At 38.8% G+C, this 21,917-nt stretch overlaps 2 protein-coding genes across 2 annotated transcripts; both read left to right on the top strand.

The window, feature by feature from the left end:
- Positions 1-441: 441 nt before the first annotated feature.
- LOC134861749 (matrilin-2-like) lies at positions 442-4,632 on the top strand. Its single transcript, XM_063879187.1, is given in 4 exon segments — positions 442-482; positions 484-827; positions 1,732-1,844; positions 4,624-4,632. Coding segments are annotated over 4 exon segments (507 nt in total).
- Positions 4,633-6,989: 2,357 nt separating this feature from the next.
- Positions 6,990-21,282, top strand: LOC134861339 (pneumococcal serine-rich repeat protein-like). Its single transcript, XM_063878465.1, has 4 exons — positions 6,990-7,277; positions 11,850-13,964; positions 19,327-19,392; positions 19,663-21,282. The coding sequence occupies exons 1-3, from the start codon at positions 7,190-7,192 to the stop codon at positions 19,386-19,388; spliced, it is 2,265 nt and encodes a 754-aa protein (XP_063734535.1). The 5' UTR covers positions 6,990-7,189; the 3' UTR covers positions 19,389-19,392; positions 19,663-21,282.
- Positions 21,283-21,917: the final 635 nt, after the last annotated feature.

Genomic DNA, 21,917 nt, shown 5'->3' with positions numbered 1-21,917 from the left:
ATTAATGACAATACTAAGTCAGCCTTCTGTCACAAACATCTGATTTACATGAAAATAACGATGTCTGATCTACCTGTGAAATAGAGCAACATACTTTTCGTTAAGCCTGTGTTTTCTAGCAATACAAAGTGGACACAGGAAGTGGTGCAAGGTTGGCCAAACCTTACCTCCAGCACATCACACTGAAAGCAATAGATTTAAGATTTAAGATTCAAAGGCTTTAATGTCATATGAAGTCCCGAGCTCCTCCAACAATGCAATATACTGTAGCTATAACATACAATACAATACATTGTGTTAGTCCGTGTGCCCTGTCTTCAGCAGTCGTGGCAAATCACTGCTGCATTAACCATCATTATTATTATTATTTATTTATTGTTTATTATTATAATTTTCTTTGGGGGGTTTTTTCTGACAGAGTCAAAGTGTAGCAATGGAGCTATGGATCTTGTTTTTATCATTGATAGCTCTAAGATTCTGGCATACCAACTTTGAGCTGGTCAAGCAGTATGTAAATGACATTGTGGACTCGCTGGGCATCTTCAGGGTGGGGACGCATGTTGGTGTTCTTCAGTACTCCACCAAGGTGCACACAGAATTCACCCTGGGCAAATATAGCTCTGCGCAGGACATCAGAGAGGCTGTGTCCCAAATGCAATACATGGGGACTGGCTCCATGACCAGCTCAGCCCTACATCACATGTTTGAGATGAGCTTTTCAGCGAAAGAAGGAGCCAGGCCCAACATCCCACATGTCTGCATTGTGTTTACTGATGGAAGATCTCATGATGATGTGTCCGAATTGGCTGAAAAAGCAAGGAACTCTGGTAGACGCATTATAGACGCACTACAGTTTTTTAACCAATTAGTCATTTCCAATACTAATTTTCTTGTTTTAAGCCATTACAGCAGTGGCGGCTGGTGGAGTTTTCTCCAGGGGGGGCTATAACTCCAAAATGTATAAAAAAAAAAAAAAGCATGCATACATGTACTAAGGTATCAAACGAGTGTATTTACATAAATGAAAACAACAAAAACATATATAGAGTGCGATATATAGAGTACTGTATATGCAGTTAAGAGTGATTATGTAAAGATAAGGGCAGTATAAAGAGGTGGGAATAATTGGCATAGTATAAACAGATGTAGTATGAACAAATATACAGATGTGCTATATTACTATACAGAGGGCCAATATACATATATAATAAATATCTATCTATCTATCTCTATATCTATCTCTCTATCTATCTCTAGATATATCTCTATATCTATATATTTAAATAATATATATCATATATAACATGGACAATACACATACTTTATGACAGAAGGCTGTGACGTCAGCCCCGCCGCCAAATCCTGCATTCAGCTCGGGGCGCAGGAGAGGTGCGCCCCAACATCGTCCTATCTCTTGTATTGAAGAGGAGCTACTGCGCATGTACAACTTTTAACGAGAGTCTATGGGCAAAGATTCCTGCGCCCCAGGGCGGAAATACGTCACCAATCAGGACAATGTCAACGAACGAAACAACTTTACTCATCATTAACTATGAAATATTTATCTTGCACATCTAAAAAAAATATATACATATATTTCGAAATATTATTATTTTATTATTTCATTTTTATTTCATTTTTTTTATGTCTTATTCAAGGAAATGTGGTGAGAGGTGAGTGGTGGGGCGGCGCCCTAGCGCCCTCTATTGGCCAGCCGCCACTGCATTACAGGGATCACATTATATGCCTTAGGTGTTGGCAAAGTCATCGAACAGGAGCTGAGAGAAATTGCTGCAGAGCCTGATGAGAAGCACCTTTATTATGCTGAAGATTTTGAGAAAATGGTAGAAATAACAAAGAAGCATCTGTCCAGGATTTGCAAAGGTACTTTTCACGCATTCAACTAGCTTTTATAAAAAAGTTGCAACCAAAACTATGTCTCCACAATCATGTTAAAGTGCTGAAGAATTGTGCATTCAAGCAACTCTATACATTTGTTTTAGGCAGCAGACATGTGAAATTATACATCTCACAAAAGTCAGCAGTTGCTTTGCGGTCATGTGCACTCCCCACATCCACTACATTCTCGACAGGCAGAGACAGCAAGGCAATGCTGCAGGGAAGCATTAAACGTGGGCATGGAGAAGCAAATCAGACAGAAAGACATTTTAAGTCAGGTCAAGCCTGATTATGGCCCAATATCCATTAGTTATTTTGTACACGCACATGCATTTTTGTGTTATACAGTTACAAATACACACAGTTCACTGATTCTTGAAATTAGGGAGAAAACATGTCTCCCGTCTAAATGTTGCAATTTTCCTTAAAAATCAATAAATGATTTCATTTAAAAAGGCTTTAAACGTTGGTTATGAAAGATCTGTGAGTGTTTACACACTTAGTTTTGTATGTATTTATATTATTTCATAATAATTCATAAAATACCGGCACTGTACAATGAAAGTCCATGCAAATGAACTTGTCCTCCGTTAGAGGTCACAGTATCAAACTGCAAAAATAAGTGTTAAAAAATGGCAAAAATGCACAAAAATGTATTTGAAGTTAATTGGATGGCTTAATAAGAGATCACAAAATGCTTAAAGTGAACATTGCATTATTTTATCCATTAACAACAGCCTTTCAAAGTAGTGTCCTCACTTCATGTCAACTCCATCAGACTTTTTTCAAATTTGAAATAAATCAGGCATATCTTGGTCAGTTATAACCCTGAGGACCCCCTTTTTGACTTCTTTCTCTTGATGGATGCAGCAGTACACCACATGGTCCCGTAAATTTACATTTTTTGTTAAATATTCAGAAAACAAGTTGAAATCCCTGTGGTCACAGCTTTTATGTGTCAACACTGTCTTCAAATTAGGGATTATTTCAATCAAGAATTTTGAAATAGAAGTTAGCATTTTAGTTTAGTTTGTAGTGGCAGTCGGCAACTGAGGGAAATCAAAATGGCTACCATGTACTAGACATGATTAGATTGAAAAAACATGTAGTTTCGTCAACTCCGTCAGGCGTCAACTCCTTCAGATATTTTGTCTGACGGTGTTGACATGTAAGCTGACGGAGTTGAAAAGTGCTCTAAATACTCAAGTTATTCAAATAATCCTTATACTAAAGTAATGCAAAATAACTGCATAACTTGATTATGATCTAATAACTACATGTTAATTGACTGAAAATATCTAAAATGCCAAATTGCAGCTAAAATGCATGCTTTTATCTGTACCGTAGGCAAACATGGCTAGAAAAAAACTATCAGTTGAAGATCAAAGGAAAAGAAACAGAGAATACCAGAGAAAAAGGAGAGAAAGGTTAAACAGCAACCCAGAGAGCAGAAGGGAGAATTTAGAAAAGGAGAGAGAAAGTTGGAAAGAGAGGGTCCTAAAGAAAACTGTCAAACAAGTAGGACAATTAGGACCAAGAGAAAAGCATCATCGCAGAAAATATTGGAGGAAAGCACAGAGAAAGTCTAGGAGGTCCAGAGCTATGCAGGAAAAAGATACCCCACCAGATAGTCCAGAGCAGAATGAGGAGCCAACTACCAGCAGGCATACTGTTGCAGCCATGAGGGAGAGGAGAAAAACCAGAAAACGGCACTCGAGGGAGGTGAAAGCATTGAAAGAAAAGATTGGGAAATTGACAAAAGAGAGAAACAGGCTAAAAAAACAGAAATGGCGGATAAAGAAAAAGGCTCAAATTGACAAATCAAATGATAAACGAAGTGATAAATTGATAGTAGATTCTCCACGAACAGCAACAGACAGGATGATAGCAGGAAGCCAACTTAGGAACCCTAACATTAGGAAATCTCTTCTTTTCCACAATGTTCTCTGCCGAGAGCTGAAAATGAATAAAACAACGCCTGTGGCACGGAGACATGCCATTGCTAAATCTGGTCACCCACAACTGGCATTATCAGGCAAGGTTTTAAAGAAGTATCGGCTTCTTCATAGGGTTCGCCAGTTTGGTGTTAGCTACAAGTTAATGAATGACAAAAAACAGACAACAAAGAAGGAGGCAACATATCTCCAACGTATCAGCCATACTGTTAAGGAGTTCATTGTAAACTCATCTCGCATGACAACTGATAAGACAGACACCATCACAAGGAACAAGATGAAACATCAACGGATGATTTTAACAGACTCAATGCTGAACCTCCATAGTGACTTTCTCAAGAAGAACCCGAGCGTGAGGCTGAGTTACTCCTCCTTCTGTGCTCTGCGGCCCTACTATGTTACAGCACCGAAGGCATCTGACAGAAGTACTTGTCTGTGTCGTCATCATGAAAATGCAGACTTGATGCTTCAGGTTCTAAGGTCATCGGGTGTACTAAAATCAAACAAACTGGAGGATAGTTTTCATTTAGTTTGTTGCACTCCAGCAAATGAGGCCTGCCTTCTTCGCAATTGCTTACGGTGCAAAACCAAGCGTACAGCTCTGGCTCCAGAAATAAGTGGAATCAGTGTTCACTGGCGGCAGTGGGAGCGAGTTCAAGACCAAACAGCCAGTGGGATCCACTTCAACATGAAACTGAACATGCAAAGTGGGAGTCTTTCAGAGTTACTTCATCTGTATGAGGAGAATTGTGTCATATTGTGTCCTCAGTTCAGTTAGATATACAGTTTAGTTAAAATACTGTATAGATCACCTATAGAGGACCTCCAGATGGTCTACATTTGTTTTTCTTCTTTTGAGACCAGGAACATTTTGACCTTTTCATGTGTGCCTTAAATATCCTGTCACCAGGTGTTCTTAAGCTTGACATTCTTTCCCTTGATACTCTCTACCTTTTTCATGTCAAAAGTAGAGAAATATCTTTAATAAGTTTAATTTTCCATTAGTTTGTCAACACCGTCAGTAATGTGTCAACACCGTCAGTAATGTGTCAACACCGTAAGATGAAGGTTTTTCCTTTTTTAAAAGAAATTCTTTTGGCTTTTGTTCAATTGAGAGTGTTCATATATTAAAACTCCAAATGATCTACATGCATTAGTGTCTTGTTTGTGCAAAGCCACTGATTTTATATGGTTAAAATAAAAAAATGAGTAAACTAAATGAAGATAATTTGAAATGGCTTGTTCCAAAACAATCAAAAATAATATTAAAATTCTATGCAATGTACATTTATCACTTAACTTTGCTGAGGCACACCAGTTCTACATGCTTAAAGATGTTTCAGTGTTTTTGAATTGATCAAACTAAAATAAAAACATATTTTCATGTGTCAGACGGAGTTGACAATTGTCAAGTTACTAAGTAAGTAAAAGTATTTTTTTATGAAAAGTTGTTCAATAAAAAACCTGTTCCTTTTCATGGCATGATAGATAACACCCGTGTTTATAAAGATATCCAATTAAAATAACTGTAATGTAAATTATTTTTTTTTACTTTTCAAAAGTAGTGTTGTCCCGAATCTCAAGAATCAGTGAGTTATATATGCTTACATGCACATGCATTGAGAGGATCCAGAGTGGAGAGGCAGCCAGTCTAGCCTGCACCAGGGAGCAGTTGGGGGTTCGGTGCCTTGATCAAGGGCACCTCATCAGTGGCCCAGGTGAACTGGTTTCTCTCCAGTACCAGTCCACACTATGTATAAATGTAGCTATATACCACTATTATTATTGGTTTTATTTGTTTTATGTTCTATATACAATCATGTTGCATTTTTAGAGGAGCCTGGGACTTAGTTTTTCATTGCCATATCTACACTGTAGCTATTTTGCATATGACAATAAAGCCTTTGAATCTTGAATCTATAAAAACAGCACAAACAAGATACAAAGCATTAAACACGGAAATTTAGACCCAAACTTATGATCCTTAGGATCTTTGTGAAAAAGTGAACCACCTATGTTCACTGTGAGATTGCAGAATTTATGTCCTAACTGTGTTAGACATTCTTCTAATTTACCCAGCTGATGACAGGCGGCAGGCTTATTTGAGATGTAAAGCTGGGTATCTAATGGTTTTATATCAACATTTTAATGTCCATAACAAACATGTCACTTCAAAAATGAACACATTCAACAGGGCAAACTAATGCAGCTATTTCTAGCTCCTCTGAATTGAAGTTAAACTCACAAACGGAGCATAAGCAATTAACTTAGAGAGAGAACTGATAAACGAAAAGACAAATGAAAAAAACATATAATGAAGATTTTTTTTCCCTGTTTGTAAGATTCGCCATTTATTCAGAGAAATGCCCTGTGAGTATAGGCACAATATGTTAATTCCAAAATAAGCAGCATTTCTTGATAATATGAAAAATAAATAAAATGATTGTGGCTAAGGCTTCACATGGGGTCAGAACATGAAAGAAATGAAACTGCCAAATGTAGTAGGTTGTGTTTTTTATTGGTATTTGCACATTTCCTTAACGTGCTTACATGAAGCCATGTCAAAGAACCTAGAGACACTCGAAAATCAAGTTGTCTGCAAATGAAAGGCTGAGACTCAACCCCCACCCTGCAGTGTGGTATCACAGGATCCCTTGAATCACCCTGCTCTACAAGCTGAAACTTATGCAAATGTAACGCTTTCTACTGAAGCTTTTTATTCATTCTCAGTATACGACACGGTGGGTTATTGTCTGTACATCTTAATCCTTTAATCCCAAATATCTTAAACAAATAAATACACATTTTACACTTCACATTTCATTGTATGTTGTTGTTTTTTTTATCAGGTTTAATGTCAATGCAGAAGATAAGTCATATAAAGAACTTAAATGATCTCACAATAATAAATAAAAGCTATTATAGAAATAAAAGACAGTAAATGCATACATTCATTGACTAAACCCTTTTAAAGAAATGAATTCGTTGTACATGTATTACCCTTAACCACCAGGTGGTGGATCTCTTCCATAGGGGACACTCCTATAGAGGGGAGGACACACACTCTATTCACACATGGTTGCCTCCCCCTTCTGCATGAAAAGTGTGCCTGTGAGCATGAGGCAGTCAGGCAACATTCAGCAGTAGTAGTGCTTTCACTGCCTGGCTGCATTCTTACAACAGATCTGGGGTAAGAAGACATCAGGCCATGCATTAAATCAGAGACTGTTGGAGAAAATGGTACAGTTTATGTATTGCTAATATAGAGCAGTGGAACTTGGGTTTGTTAATAAAATAGATTATTTTAAAAACTATTTCAACTATTTCTGACAAACATGGGGTGCTCCTCATCCAGTACACAGACTGTTGATCAGGAAAAAAGACCAGGGACAAAGCCAGAAGAGGCCAATGGAGATACAGTGGGTAAGTTTTAACAATCTATGTTTAAATGTCTAAAGACGTGTCTAGCTTAGTGTGTGTTTACACTAAGCATAAGCATACCGTATGTGTACACACTTACTCTTACATTTACACATGTAGAGTAAGTCACTTATTCAGTCAAGGCTTGCTGAGGGGTGTGTGACTCTGCTCGAGAACACTATGTGCTTTCTCACTCTCTTCTGCTTCAAAGCATACCACAGCAGCCCATGTAGAGAATTATTCATGTTTGTTTTTCTCATTGCTCCCCAGAAGTGTTCTTAAGGTGGACTTAAGCAGTTTTAATTAACCATTTCTAGCTTGGTATCCATTAAAAAATATGCTGCCAAAAACTGAATGGTTTAGCTTTTTGATGAAATTAGAGCTATATTGTGTGTTTGGGTTTCATTTTCCACTCCTTACCAAAGCCAATTGGGCATTTACATATAGAAGCTAGATTTGTAAAATGTTGTGAGGAATTCATGAAACTTCGACAGTAGCACCGTGTAAAAAGCCAGCTGGGATTGCTTAGCAGTGCATCTTCAGCCAGAGGAAAGAATGGTGACCAAACCGTTTTTGCCAATCTACAGTAGTCTGATTTGTGAATTAAGTTATTTCTCCTTAGATAGTGTGCATGCTTTGTGTACTTCCAAGTCTGAATGCAAGGTTTTCCTCAAAAGTGAGCTGCTTAGATTACTATCTGTTTATGCATGATGAGGATTGTTTGAAATCTGCTCCAGGAATTCAATTCTCGCACAAAACAATGGATGCTGGCTTGCAAAGGAGAGGGGCTATGAGATTGATGGCTTTTGCAAAGAACCTAAATGCTTTTCAGGCTATCCTGAAATTCCTGAATATACATATTAAATCTGAATGTGCAGTCTGCTCTGTAGTTCTTGTTTTGTTTGTCGTTTGGACACTTATGTTCAAGCCTGTGTACACTGACACTGACCGTGATTTTATATTCATGAGTTCAACTTTCTGGTACATGGCTATGTCATGGCTGACACAGCTGCATGTACAGTATGTTCTCACTGCATCTCCCCATAACACTTACTGTCCTTGTTAGACAATGTTCATTATTTTGCAGGGGATTGCTCCAGCTCAACTAAATACTTTGATTTTAATAAGAAAAACAACTAGCATGTTGATTTTGAGGAAAGTATGAAAATTAACAAAATTCACCTTAGTAAACCTGCATATTTCCTTTCAAGTGAGTTGAGCATTTTCAATGTCTACTGTGTCAATGTATAATGTTTGTACCAGAGCATTGTCTCTTTAGCCTGCCAGCTACAGTAACCTAGAGAAGCTTTCCAGACATACATCATTCCCGCTGGAAAATCTCTTATTGTGTTTTTCAGGCAGGCTTCGACAAATTAATGTGTGGAGTTTTAAATCTCTTTTAAATCTGGACAGGGAATGGGACCCGTGGTGGATCATACAGTGACTGTTATACTGTACAGTCAGTGTATGATCCACCACTGGTCCCATTCCCTGTACAGGCCCCCTATGCTCCACATCCCATCCCTCCCTCTATTCTGTGTTCTAAGCCAAAAATGGCACTGTTTTTGACTGGGATTATCTTTGGCTGCTAAATTATGGTGACATGCTGGTCATCCATGCCTGAAGAGGCTGTCTATGTCCCCACCAAAACTGTTTCTAACAGCAGTTTAAGCCGCACACCATGGTGGAATTCTCTGTGAGTTAGTATGTCAGCCGTAAACTGGACAGTAATGGAAACACGTTTGAAATCAATAAAAGGGGTGTGTGTTAAGTCAAATCAGAGTAAAAAATGGGTAAAAACTTATAAGACTGCATTTCTGAACTCTTAGTTTAAACGTGATATTATTAGAAATATTTCAATTGTATAGCTCACACACTTTTTTGCGTTTCTTTGAATGACTTATTTTCATTTGATTTGCCAGCCCGTGACATTCCCTTACAGCCATCACTCTAAGCTCTTTTCAGGACTTATGACAGACAAATAAAATCCGGAAGCGGTGCACTCTGAACTATTCACCCATTCAGATTTCTGAACCATTCCGCGTTGTGTCAGTCAATGTGTTTGTAAGGAAATTAGCTGTGAAACTTCTATTGAGAGAAACTGTGATAAAAAAGCCACTTTGAAAGCCTACTTTCACTGCAAAAAAGGAATTTTAAGAAAGTAAAAAAAAAATATTTCTGGGAAGTCTTATTTTTCGTCTAAAAAGATACATAATCTTGTTAAGAATATTTTTACTTAAGAAAAGTTTTCTTACTGTAAGACAATATATCTTACTTTTTCTTATTAAAAAAATATATCTTATATTGAATTAGATTTAACCAGTAACTAGCTGCAGCATTGGTTTGCATAAATGTCGGGCATGGAAAAGATTTTTTTGTTCTTATTTTAAGAAATAAATCATCACACAACATCTCAATTTAAGCTTCTCATGAAATAACACCAATTTTTTTTCATTGTCGAGAGCTGCATCATCACTTTTCACATTGCCATTGAGACAGCTGTGGTGTGGAATACAAAACACACACACACACACACACACACACACACACACACACACACACACACACACACACACACACACACACACACACACACACACACCTAAAATACGAATAGAAGAATTGCATGGCTCACATAACCAAAACTGTTTCAAATGACCAATGACACATCTGAAAACACAGCAGATTGTATTTTCATTTAGAATTAGGTTTTTTTCACGGCTTCATACATTTTCCAACCAAATCAACACTCTTGTCTGACAAGTAGAACTCATTGCAATACTAACGTGTCTAGGAATACCTTTCATGAACATCAGATGACTCTTTATGCAGTCCAACCACATCTCCCAGGTAATATTTTATAGGGACATAGACTTTATCTTTGTGATTGAAACTGTAATTTGCAGTGTAATCTATTAAGTTTTCAGCAGGTAACAGTTCAGTTGCTTCAGACATGATTGGTATCTCTATATTATATGCCATGTAATCTTTATCATAACAAATGGTGTTGTGTTGTTGGAACTCAACACAATATAATGATGAATTTATAACATAGATATTTCTCAGAAGTCCAAATACTGGTGAAGTATTAGAATTAACAATATTCATAAGTAATGACTTATCCCATAAATATTTGTTGCCATTTAGATTGATCCATTTAACAGAAACAGCATGGTTTACTTGGTCATGTTCAAGAAAGGCCCTCATTTTTTCTTTTGAGTATGACATTTAGTCTATTTCAGATGTGGGCCCCAGTGAACACTCACTTGAAAAAAGTGGGTGCTCAGACAGACTTACATTTTGCCAACATTCATACATTTGGTTATGCCTTATTAAAGACTTTTTAGCATTTTTAAATTTTAGTTTTGAGGCCCATTGTTTGAAAAAGCAATGCTTTGATTCAAATCTCATGCACATATGACGGACCATTGGTAGTTAAATCTGGGATGAAATATGAATCACGTAGCTAATGTTGTTTTGGTTTTGTGTTGTTATCTGGGAACATGCTCTTCATATGCTTTAAATGCTGTTCAATTAGTGTTTTTGAGTTGTTAATAGTCTGTAGACCAATAACAGGAGCAAACAACATTTGAACTATCTCTATGAGTTCAAGAATGCTTGTGTAATATTCATTACCTTTAACTGTATCCATTAGAAATGGCAGTATTTTTAGTAGAACAATCATTTGACCAGAAGACTGCTTCAACTTATTATCAGTTGAAGCTAATTTGTCAAAGGATATAGGGATTGGTTTATCCCTGACATCAAGTGGAGAGTAGGGAAATCCAATTAATGCAGTATTGAGAACATCCAAGTTTAGCTGTAGACTGTATTGCTGTTTGGATTCATGTGACTGAGATTAGATACAGTTCCTTACATCTGAGTTAAAATGTCCTAGTCCGCCATTGTTACTAAATCAATGTATTTCCACCTGAGGACTTGTTGCTTGTTCAAGTATCTATAACAGCAGAGGTTAAGTAGGTCAATGAAGGTCTCTCTCAAAATGTAGCAAATGCATTTTCATGTGTATTTCATTTCCTGAGAGAGTGAGTTGCATGTCCTCTGGGCCTTAGACAAAGACAGAGTTCAATAAATCACATTTTTAACTAGGGAAATTAAATGTTTTCTTTAGCATGTTGAGTTAAACTGTTGTTTAGATTTATATTGTTCATATTATTTATTAGAGTAACTTACAGTAAGACATTTGTCTTTGGTCTCTTACAAGAACAGCAAAATTACATCCAATCACTTTCTGAAACATGCTGATAAGCAGATAAAATTTGAGTTTATTTATTCAAGACAATAACATGCATGAAAAACTCAACACCCTGCAATATAGAAATTGATTCTTCGTTGAATGTCAACTTAGGATGTATTGAATGTTGTCATTAGAAATGTTGGTATTAAAGCCTAGATTAGCTCACCAACCCCCAAATAATGTTCAACTCAACAAAATTGAGAGTGTTCTCCTGATTATTTGTTTCGCCTAGTGTTGTCAGGTAGTTACTGTCACAGATAACCTGCTTGCAAGTCGTAAATCTAATTGAGCTCCTGTTGTCCTCCCTGTTTTGATAGCGGTCAGAAATGGCTTCATTGCAGAAGATGCACAAACCATCGAGGACCAGATGCAGTTGCCTGTGCAGACTGCCTTACCGGACAATTTTCAACCAGGAGCCGATGATGAAGCTGATGTCGTGTTGGTAGCCCTGGAGGCCCAGGAGGATCTTGGGTCTGGGGAGGACCTCCTGTCTGCTCCTGAGCCACAGCTAGAACCTGTCAGCCCTTCAAAGCCAGTTCCAGAAACTCCTGCTCCAACTGAAGCCTACACTGAACCTGAATATGCTGTAGATGTATTGGAGGCCCTACCCCATTTGGAGAAAGCTGTCCCTGTAGAAACTTTAGTGTCTGAGGCCACTCCTGAGGTCGGAGCCCTGGTTGAGGTAACAGAGGAGGCCCCAGCTGATGTAGCTGTGCAGGCAGAGGACCCTGCCGTTGTAGCTGTGAAGACAGATACCCCTGTTGATGAGAAGGTTAGCACCAAGCCAGCAGAGGCCTCTCCTGAAGTTGCCCCCCCTGCTGTTGAACCTTTTGTATCTGAGCCCAGAGAGACCCCAGTAGTTGTAGAAGAGGCAGCAGCTCTAGCTGTTGAGGAACCTGCTGTAGTGGCTGCTCCTGTGGAGGCAGAGGCTCCAACTGACAATTCTTCATCAGCTCCTACCTCAACAGAAACATGTGTATACCCAGAACCATGTGGATCTGCTGCCCCAGAACCAGCTGTAGCTGTAGCTGCAGTCCCAGCGCCAGCCCCAGCACAAACTGAAGCCCCAGAACCAGCTGTAGCAACAACTGAAGCCCCAGCACAAGCTGAAGCTGAAGTCCTAGCACCATCCCAAGCACAAACTGTAGCTGGAGCACCATCATCGATTGGAGCCCCAGCACATACCGAAGCCACAGTACCAACTGAAGCAACAGCCACAGCACCAACTGAAGTAGCAGCCAAGGCACCAACTGAAGCTACAGCACCAACTGAATCTGCAACACCCACTGAAGCTCCAGCCCTAACACCAACCACGGTTGCAACTTCAATTGAAATCCTAGCACCAACTGAAGCAACAGCACCAACTGAAGCTGCAACACCAACTGAAGCCGCAGCACCAACTGAAGCCGTAACATCAACTGAAGTCGCACTAACTACTGAAGCTCCAGCCACAGCACCAACGGATTTCACAATACCAACTGAAGTCGCAGCAACAGAAGTCCTAGCACCAACTGAAGTAGCAGCACCAACTGAAGTAGCAGCACCAACAGAAGTCCTAGCACCAACTGAAGCTGCAGCACCAACTAAAGCCACAGCACCAACTGAAGCTACAGCCACAGCATTAGCTGAAGCCACAGCACCAACTGAAGCTGCAGCACAAACTGAAGCCGCAGCACAAACTGAAGCCGCAGCACAAACTGAAGCCGCAGCACAAACTAAAGCTACAGCCACAGCAACAATTGAAGCCGCAGCACTAACTGAAGCCGCAGTATCAACTGAAGCCACAGCACCAACTGAAGCTACAACCACAGCAACAACTGAAGCCGCAGCACAAACTGAAGCCGCAGTACCAACTAAAGCTGCAGCACCAACTGAAGCTACAACCACAGCAACAACTGAAGCCACAGCACATACTGAAGCCGCAGCACAAACTGAAGCTACAGCCACAGCAACAACTGAAGCCACAGCACATACTGAGGCCGCAGCACAAACTGAAGCCGCAGCAGCAACTGAAGCTACAGCCACAGCACCAACTGAAGCCGCAGCACCAACTGAAGCTACAGCCACAGCAATAACTGAAGCCGCAGCACAAACTGAAGCTACAGCCACAGCACCAACTGAAGCTACAGCCACAGCAATAACTGAAGCCGCAGCACAAACTGAAGCTACAGCCACAGCACCAACTGAAGTCGCAGCACCAACTGAAGCTACAGCCACAGCACCAACTGGAGCCACAGCACCAACTGAAGCTAAAACCCTATCACGAGCAGTAGTAACAGACGAGGCTTCAGCACCAAGTGAAATATCAGCATCTGCTGAGGCAGTACACTCTCTTATAGATATAAAGATTGCTGCAGCAACTATTCCACTGTTGCCTCCATTATCCACTGTCACTGCAGCTGCTTCAACGAAGGCAGATCCCTCACCTCAAGGTATGAAACTCTAACACCGATCATTGTCAGTAAGTTTACCCTGTTTTCTTTTAATAGTCAATTATAAAAATCTAAAATACTTCCAAAAGAAACTATTTAAAGAAGAATCCTTTATGTATTTATTATGTGAAATTTCTTCTATGACTATTAACGGCTGGATTGTTGATAATAGAATCCTTCTGTATGCCTTGGGGGGAGTTTACTGCTCAGTGATTTTACAGGATTAAAACCTGAAGAGTTACCTGACAAACCTGTAATGCAAAAAGGGAGGGCTGAGTTTTTGGGTGGAGGTCAAACAGTACAGCGTTGCTAATAGCTGAAATAGCAAGTAAATCTATGCAAACATGTAGTGCAATTAGACAAGCAGAAAGGGGTTAACAAAGGAAGAAATATCCCAGTGTGTCATGTATTTTGTTTTACATCCAGGTAAACAATTAATGATCCTTCACCAGCCATGCAAGCCAATCAGTCTTCTTGTTACACATAAAGACAAAGTTTTACAATACCACCCCCTTGAAGGGGCTGCCATTCTAACTAAGCGGGTATCAAAAACACACATGATAGGCAACAACTAACTCAGTTTACCATACAATTGTTGTGGTAATAAGCAATCCTTTACATTAGTCCCTGCCTGTCCTGTGATTGGTCCGAGTTGACAGGATAAACAGGATATTGTTTCGCCGTGTGGCTGAACAGATAAAACAGTGTGAGCAAACAAAAAGCAGTCAAACACTCTTGGCGTTAGAAATGAGCCTTTGTCTTGAGTGTCCATTTTACCAAGAGCACGCTAACAGTACAATAGATTCAGTCAGGCAACTCTCACTAATTGTACTCTATTGTGAACTGACTGCTATCATACCGTGTTGCTTCAAATCACATACAAGTCAGTGTAAATGTAACATACAATATTTTACTTTATTGAGAATGTCATTTAGCACTGATTAAATGCAGAGGACATCTGGTGGTAATTTATAAAAGGTACACCTTTCCCACAAAATATGTATTAATCAATTTCTCCCTCCCCATGTAACCTTGAATTATTGAATAAAACGTTTCACTTGTATATATTCAAAAACCCAAGCCTGAAAAATCTATCAAAAAAATGATTCAGAAGTCTTGGTTTGAAATACAGTATGCCTGGAAAAGTACTGATACGACAAATGAGACCTAATATTCAGTGAGAATTTGAGTTTAATTATGTTTATTTTCAGGTTTTATATGTAGTTTTTTCCTCTTCTTTGACATGTCTCCATGCTTTAATTGGTCAAAAAAGTATTTATTTTGCTCATACTGCAGCACCTCTTTACACCCCCTGAAACAGTGATTGAGCAACCGCTTAGAGATGTTCCTCCCCAGCCTATCAAATTACAGTGTTTCTCATACCAATGCGTGGCAGGCCGCCAGAATCAACACCCACCGCCACAAATTGATTGCAGGTTTTTTTGGGGGGTTTTTTTCAACGCGATTTTAAAATATTACTATCGTTCATTCAACTCTAGTGCGCTAGGCCTGAGTGTTTTAGACATAATCTCAAAATGAATGTAAGCTAGGCTACTAAACAAAGACGGAATAATAGCCTATACAGGGTTACCCACACATAGGCGCAAAATCTCAATATCGCCTAGGGTAGCCAATGGGCTAGAACCGGCCCTGCCTGTTCGCTCTGCTATCGCGTGAAGGGTCTGCTAACAAGCGGCCAACAGAAAGGGAGACCTTACGAGAAACAAAAAAGACAACGTTGGAATTAAGTTAGAAGACGCGGACATGTTGTTGCACGCAGGGGTGTAGTCCACAAAATTGCAGTACGCAGAAGGAGCCGTACACATGCCATCTGTCACACTGATCATACAATAAAGCCATTGAAAATAATACCATACAGTAGGCCTACTGCAGAAGTACTTCACTGTTTCTGTGTCATTCAAGCTCGGGTGTGTGTGTGTGTGTGTGTGTGTGTGTGTGTGTGTGTGTGTGTGTGTGTGTGTGTGTGTGTGTGTGTGTGTGTGTGTGTGTGTGTGTGTGTGTGTGTGTGTGTGTGTGTGTGTGTGTGTGTGCGTGCGTGCGTGTGTGCGTGCAGTTTGTTGTTGAGTACCCGGGATTGAATTGTTGTTGTTAGCATCTGGAGCTAGCTGCGCTAACGGATATGAGGAGCTGTTTCTACAACAAGGTCCTCTCCTGTCAGACTGAGAGGCTCCGATAGCCTCAGCTCAGTGAGGTAAAGGTCTCTCTGAGGGTTTGGGTAGTTCACTTTAGTTTAAGTTATCTCAGTGGCTCTCTAACGGTTTGGTCACCATTTATGTAAACAAGTATTTCCAATGCACACCTTTATATGATCATTATAGTCAGAGAATAAATGAAGAACAGGTATGAAATAATTCCAATTCATAATATAGGGCAGTAAAACAAAAATACTGTTTAAAAGGGGAGTGTTGGTCCCATTACTGGAGTTCATTTTGCCCTCAAAGTGCACCAGATTGATACATTTAACTTAAACATTTTTTAAAAAAAATCTGTTCGGGGTGGCAAGCTCCCGGACCCCCTAGAGCAGGGGTGGGCAATTAATTTTTACAAGGGGCCTCATGAGAAACCTGAACTGTGTTGGAGGGCTGAACCAATGATAACTTGAACTTAATTCTGCTCAATATTCATTTTCTCCCGTTGTTAAAAGCAGTAAATGATATATTTGTATTAGCTGCTTCTGGTTATCAGAAGAATTAGGATATTCTGTAAATATTTATATAAATATATGGAATTGTGGTGTAGGTCAAATTTGAAAATACTACTATAGGAGTAATAAAGAGTAAAAACAAAAACAATCATTATATCAGTGTTTCATTTTATTTTTAAATAATCTTCACAAACACTGAAAAGATGTTTTGCAGTATGTTAAAGGTATGCAATTGATCAACTTTATACAAAAAGCAATACATGCTTTTAATTTCTTTCTGTTCATTTTACTGTTCAGTGAGAGAAATCCAGTCTGGCTTGGGCTTGAACAAGTGCATTGAAATCTGGCTGAACGCTGAGGTGGATATGCAAGGGACAGCTGAGAGGTGATCATCAGTGATAGAGGATCTGTATCTGTATTTCTTTAACTTCATCACTGAGAATGTCTGTTCACATGTGTAGGTAGATCCAAAGAGGACTAGAATCTTCTGAGCATGCCTCCTCAGGTGTGGAAAGTTCTCCTCTTTGAGAGAAGAGTACAAATCCAGCAGTGAGACTGACTTAAAGTGCTCTGCCAGAAGTGTGTCAGACTGCAGGTCAATGCACCCAGTGATGTTCCATCTGAACATCACTGGGTGCATTATCTGACACCTGACAGCTGTGTGGTAGCTTATGTCACGATGTTCAGTCTCATTTTCCTCCAAAAGTGCAACAAACTGTCTGTGATTCAATGCTCTTGCCCTAATGAAGTTAACTATTTTAGTTACAACATCAACAACATGGTTAATTTTTAACACTGACTTACACAACATCTCCTGATGTATAATACAATGCAAAAATGTCAGAGGGGATCTTGCCCGGGGTGTAATTCCATGTAGAACCGCCACTGCCCATTTGAGTCCCAATTTGTCCAAACATGCCTCCGTGAACAAATCACTCCCAGTTGTTATTCCTTTCATTGACTGCATGGCTGGGCAGTGTCACGGACATCGCAGCTCTCATCCAAAACCAGAGAAAAACAGTCAAAGTTGCCTCTGTTCTTCAGCTGAAGCTCCAGATTTCCCGCGATGTCCTCAACCCTCCTCGTTACAGTGCGTCGGGAGAGGGGCACGTCCCCAAATGCGCCCTTTTTCTCCGGGCATATTTGTGTTGCAGTCCACCAAACACTCCTAATAAACTCTCCGTCAGAAAATGGCTTACTTTTTCTGGCGATTTTGTGGGACATGATAAAAGTTGTCCTGACAGCTGCATCTCTGGGTGTGCAAAGTTTTATAAAAAGTTCTTATTGGTTTTGCAGTTTAGCTAGTAAAGCATCCGACTCCCTTGCGTGCTCTTCATCAGACAAACTTTTGTATCTCTCCTCGTGTTTGGTCACGTAGTGGCGATTCAAATTGTAATCCTTTAACACAGCGACCTTGGTACCACAAACTAAGCACACCGCTTTACCTTTGTCTTCTGTAAATACATATTTAGCAGTCCATGTTTGTCTTCTGTAAATACATATTTAGCAGTCCATGTTTTGTTGAAAACATGGCATTCGGTGTCAACTTACAGTTTGACGGCTAGCTGGCCAGCATCACTTGTCTCTGTTCACACACGCACGTCATGGACGTATATGACGCACGTGCGTCCAAACGTAAATTTTAAAAAAAACACTTTTTTCAAAAATAAAAGCAACACAAAATATTTGTTCATTCATGTTCTGATTGACCTCACGCAGGCCGGACGGGGACGCCCAAAGGGCCAGATGTGGCCCACGGGCCGTTGGGTGCCCAGGTCTGCCCTAGAGGAGGTTAGCTCCACTTAAAACATGTTGATATGGAAAGGATACCGAAGACTTTTGCACATTTTTTATATAGTAACCTAAGAACATGCGTCAGTTTGCGTGGTCATGCCACAATCGTGCGCGTGCATGCATTTTGAGCAAAAGACGTCAGAGACATGTTTTTTTTATATATATATTTTTGAGGCCTATAATATATGTCATAAAAGAGCATAATAGGAGACCTTTAACACAGAGGGGACACATGTAAAAAACACATGAAAAGGTGGATTTTGCATTATAGGGGACCTTTAAAGCTTTGCAGACCATTTACATGCACAAAAACCTATAGAACACAAAAACCTCAAAAAGCATTATAGGGCTCATTTAATTCACAGGGCCCCTCGCTAAATTAAATGAATCAAAAACAATTCTCTGTCTTTTGGATTCATATTTTTTTTGTACATTGTGAAAGCAATACAAACAAAGTTTACAAATTATAATTTTGGTGGTGAATTTTTACTTTAAGAAGCAGAGCTAGTGGTTTCATTTCCTCCTGCACTCCACCCTCGACTGTCAGAGAACATGCTGTACTTTTAGGGCAGCCATGCCTCTACAGGCAGAACATTTAGCAAACAGGTCTTGTGAAGACAAACTGCATAACAAACCCTTTCTCTGGAATCCATGCAGTGTGCATACCAGACCATTAGCCATACAGTATTGTGAACTTAGAAACTAAGTAAATCACTAGTAACCAGTTCAGTAGAACCAGATGTGACAAATAAGGGATGTTCTTGTGTGGTGCATTGTTACATTAGTTGTCTCTTTAGTTTTGGTGATGGTGTAGCCATATGTTAAAAAAAATGTCCTCTGTATGAAGACTGTAATGTTGATTGTATTGTATCATGTATTGATCTCCTCTCAATGTGTGTGCAGTGACATCTGCAACTGAAGCCTCTCAGGATATAGAGAGCGTGAAAGCCAAAAAGGAGGATTGAGTTGGTAAGAGCACAACCACAAAACTTAAATGCAATACAAACACTGTAGGATTAACTCTAAATGTGCAGTGAAGGGTGCCCATAAACAATCAGTAAACCGGGTGAAAACGGGATAAATGTAGCAGAAAAGTTTTTTTTGGTATTGATAGTTAAATATTGGTGATGTGATGTTTGCTTACTATGACAAAGGTAATGTAACTAAAACACTGAATAGTGGAAGTTTACATCACTTGTATTAGGAATCTCTCACTCTATTCCATCTAATTTTTTTTAGAGATAAGAGATGCTCCAAAACCCAAAGCTACCATTGGAAGAGAACTGGAACAAGAAGAAGACAAAGCAGTAAATGTTACATTTTCAGTATTGTCATCAGCGTTCGCCAAACTCTACATCAGATGCATTAATACGTATGGTGCCTTAATAGCATGTCATTAGGAAATATCAGGATAATTCCTAAATGTATTTATACACTTTTAAAGAGTTATTTTACTGAGACCTTAAGTGCCCTTTAGCCACATACTTTATATGCAGGTCTTTGCGAAAAACAAGCCATTACTGGATAGGTAAGATGAGACAAGAGGGTGCAATATTCTGTGAAATCTGTGAACTCTTGTCACAGGATGATGAATTTTGGTAGGAATCTATCTGTGTAAAGCCTTGACTATTAAAAAAAAAAGCTGCTTCTGAGGAATAAAAGCCAAACACAACTGTGAATTAGATTATGCAAAGAGTTTGAAGTGACAGAAACACCAAACAAAAACGTAATTTATCACCTGAATTAAACTGGTTTTCATAGATAGTCTCAAATTTATTATAAATCCAGATGTTATTACTCACAGCCTTCTAATATGGTTCCTTTGATAAAGGACTACATTTAACAGAGTGAAGAGTGTTATACACATTACTGTAAGCCAATCAATTTTTCCTAAACGTCCTTTCTAACATCTCTTTAAAAAATGTATCGCGTTTTTGGGAAAAGAAAATGCACATTATTAGATGCAGATGCAAAGTAAGTGCAGCTGCACTAAATGGCACTCCTGATTTTGATTATCTCAATTTATTACACAGCTTAGTTGAATTCTGGATTCTTATTGGTCAATTCAGACAACTCAGAGGTTATTCATACTCGAAGCACATACGCATAACATCATTGCTGCTAAGGAGGATCAGGTGAGAGAAGCAAAGAGGTTAAAACACAACAGAGCAGGATGTTAGATAAATCAACAAAAGACAAACAGGAAGTAAATACTAGCAGGACACGGTATCGGCTCTGAAGTGTTTAAGGACTTGTTAATGGATCAGAAACTGTGAACAGACTTGGACAGTTACAGTGAACCTTGATCAGTTCTGTTAATTTTAAATTACATTGTTGTTGTCGCAGTTCAGCCGTTAGTGCGCCGCAGAACAAATCATTTTTTTCTTAGCAGCAGCAAAACGATTTTTTTCAAGTCAATAAAATAATTTAAATTAATATTGGGAGTCAAGTCATTCGTTTATTTAGTATGTGGTTGTGTGAAAAGTGGTATAATGTGTCTTTTGAAATAAACAATACCCCTTACATAATAGAGCGTGTTTTGTGGACGCTATGAAATAATTACCTTGTGAGGAATAAAAAATATTAAAAACTATCTTTTCTTGGCTTATGTAGAGATCACCTAGTGGATATGATTTTTAAATCATTAGTTATACATGCTGTGTTATACAAAAGTGTAAAGTCGTAAGAAAATGATTTCAGTTGTGAAAGATGTGATGGATGTGTTGGGAACAAAATGTGTTTTTGTGTCAGATGACCCTTTCCAATCAGTTCTATCCTTTGTAATATATATTTTTTTCTGAGCTTTGTCTATGATTCTGCTAACCAACTGCACAGAATAAAATGTGACTCACTAAATCATATGCAAATGAAATGGGACTATTTGTTGTGTATTGAAACCACCATGTTTTTCATACTCCAATACATTTTTTATTTCAAAAATAACAAATACAGTGTAGTGCTAAGTGGCAATTGCAGTGTTATTCATAATAATATTTCTGTATATATTTAATCCGCGTGTACTTACTTTCTCTTTGAAAGCCATCACATAAATGCATTGTAATAAATGGGTCGGCTGCATTAAATATTACAATTCTGCTTTAGTTCTTTATTTATAGAGCCCTAATGAGAAGACTTTTTGGAAACACTGGAAGAATTCCCACAATGAAACTGAATGCATGATGTGGATCATAAATATATATGCTATCAACAACATCTTTCATTTCTTTTCACACAATGTGTCTCCTTACTGCATCAATACTAATTCGGCCGACTTTCATATCTGATCCAATCGGTAGATATAGTTATATTATATATCTTAATAACAACACCTTGTTGCATAGCAAAAAGAAACTACAACATATGGCGTCGTTCTGCATATCGGTGCACAGCTGATATAATGGGAGTTGTAGTTTTAAAATATATTATTGATTTTCTTTATAGTCAGGGGTTTTAAGTGATGAGAGACACATCTTTGAAATCAGAATATCTAACAG

Source organism: Eleginops maclovinus, chromosome 3 (assembly GCF_036324505.1).
Source record: "Eleginops maclovinus isolate JMC-PN-2008 ecotype Puerto Natales chromosome 3, JC_Emac_rtc_rv5, whole genome shotgun sequence".
Classification (NCBI taxonomy): domain Eukaryota; kingdom Metazoa; phylum Chordata; class Actinopteri; order Perciformes; family Eleginopidae; genus Eleginops; species Eleginops maclovinus.
This window is presented reverse-complemented; position numbering and strand designations above follow the sequence as displayed.

Bases quoted from the DNA above. Each gene is read 5' to 3' on its own strand.
- LOC134861339 (XM_063878465.1), top strand. From the start codon at position 7,190: ATGGGGTGCTCCTCATCCAGTACACAGACTGTTGATCAGGAAAAAAGA. The intron at 7,278-11,849 runs GTAAGTTTTAAC...CTGTTTTGATAG, and splicing joins GGCCAATGGAGATACAGTGG to CGGTCAGAAATGGCTTCATT. The intron at 13,965-19,326 runs GTATGAAACTCT...ATGTGTGTGCAG, and splicing joins GGCAGATCCCTCACCTCAAG to TGACATCTGCAACTGAAGCC.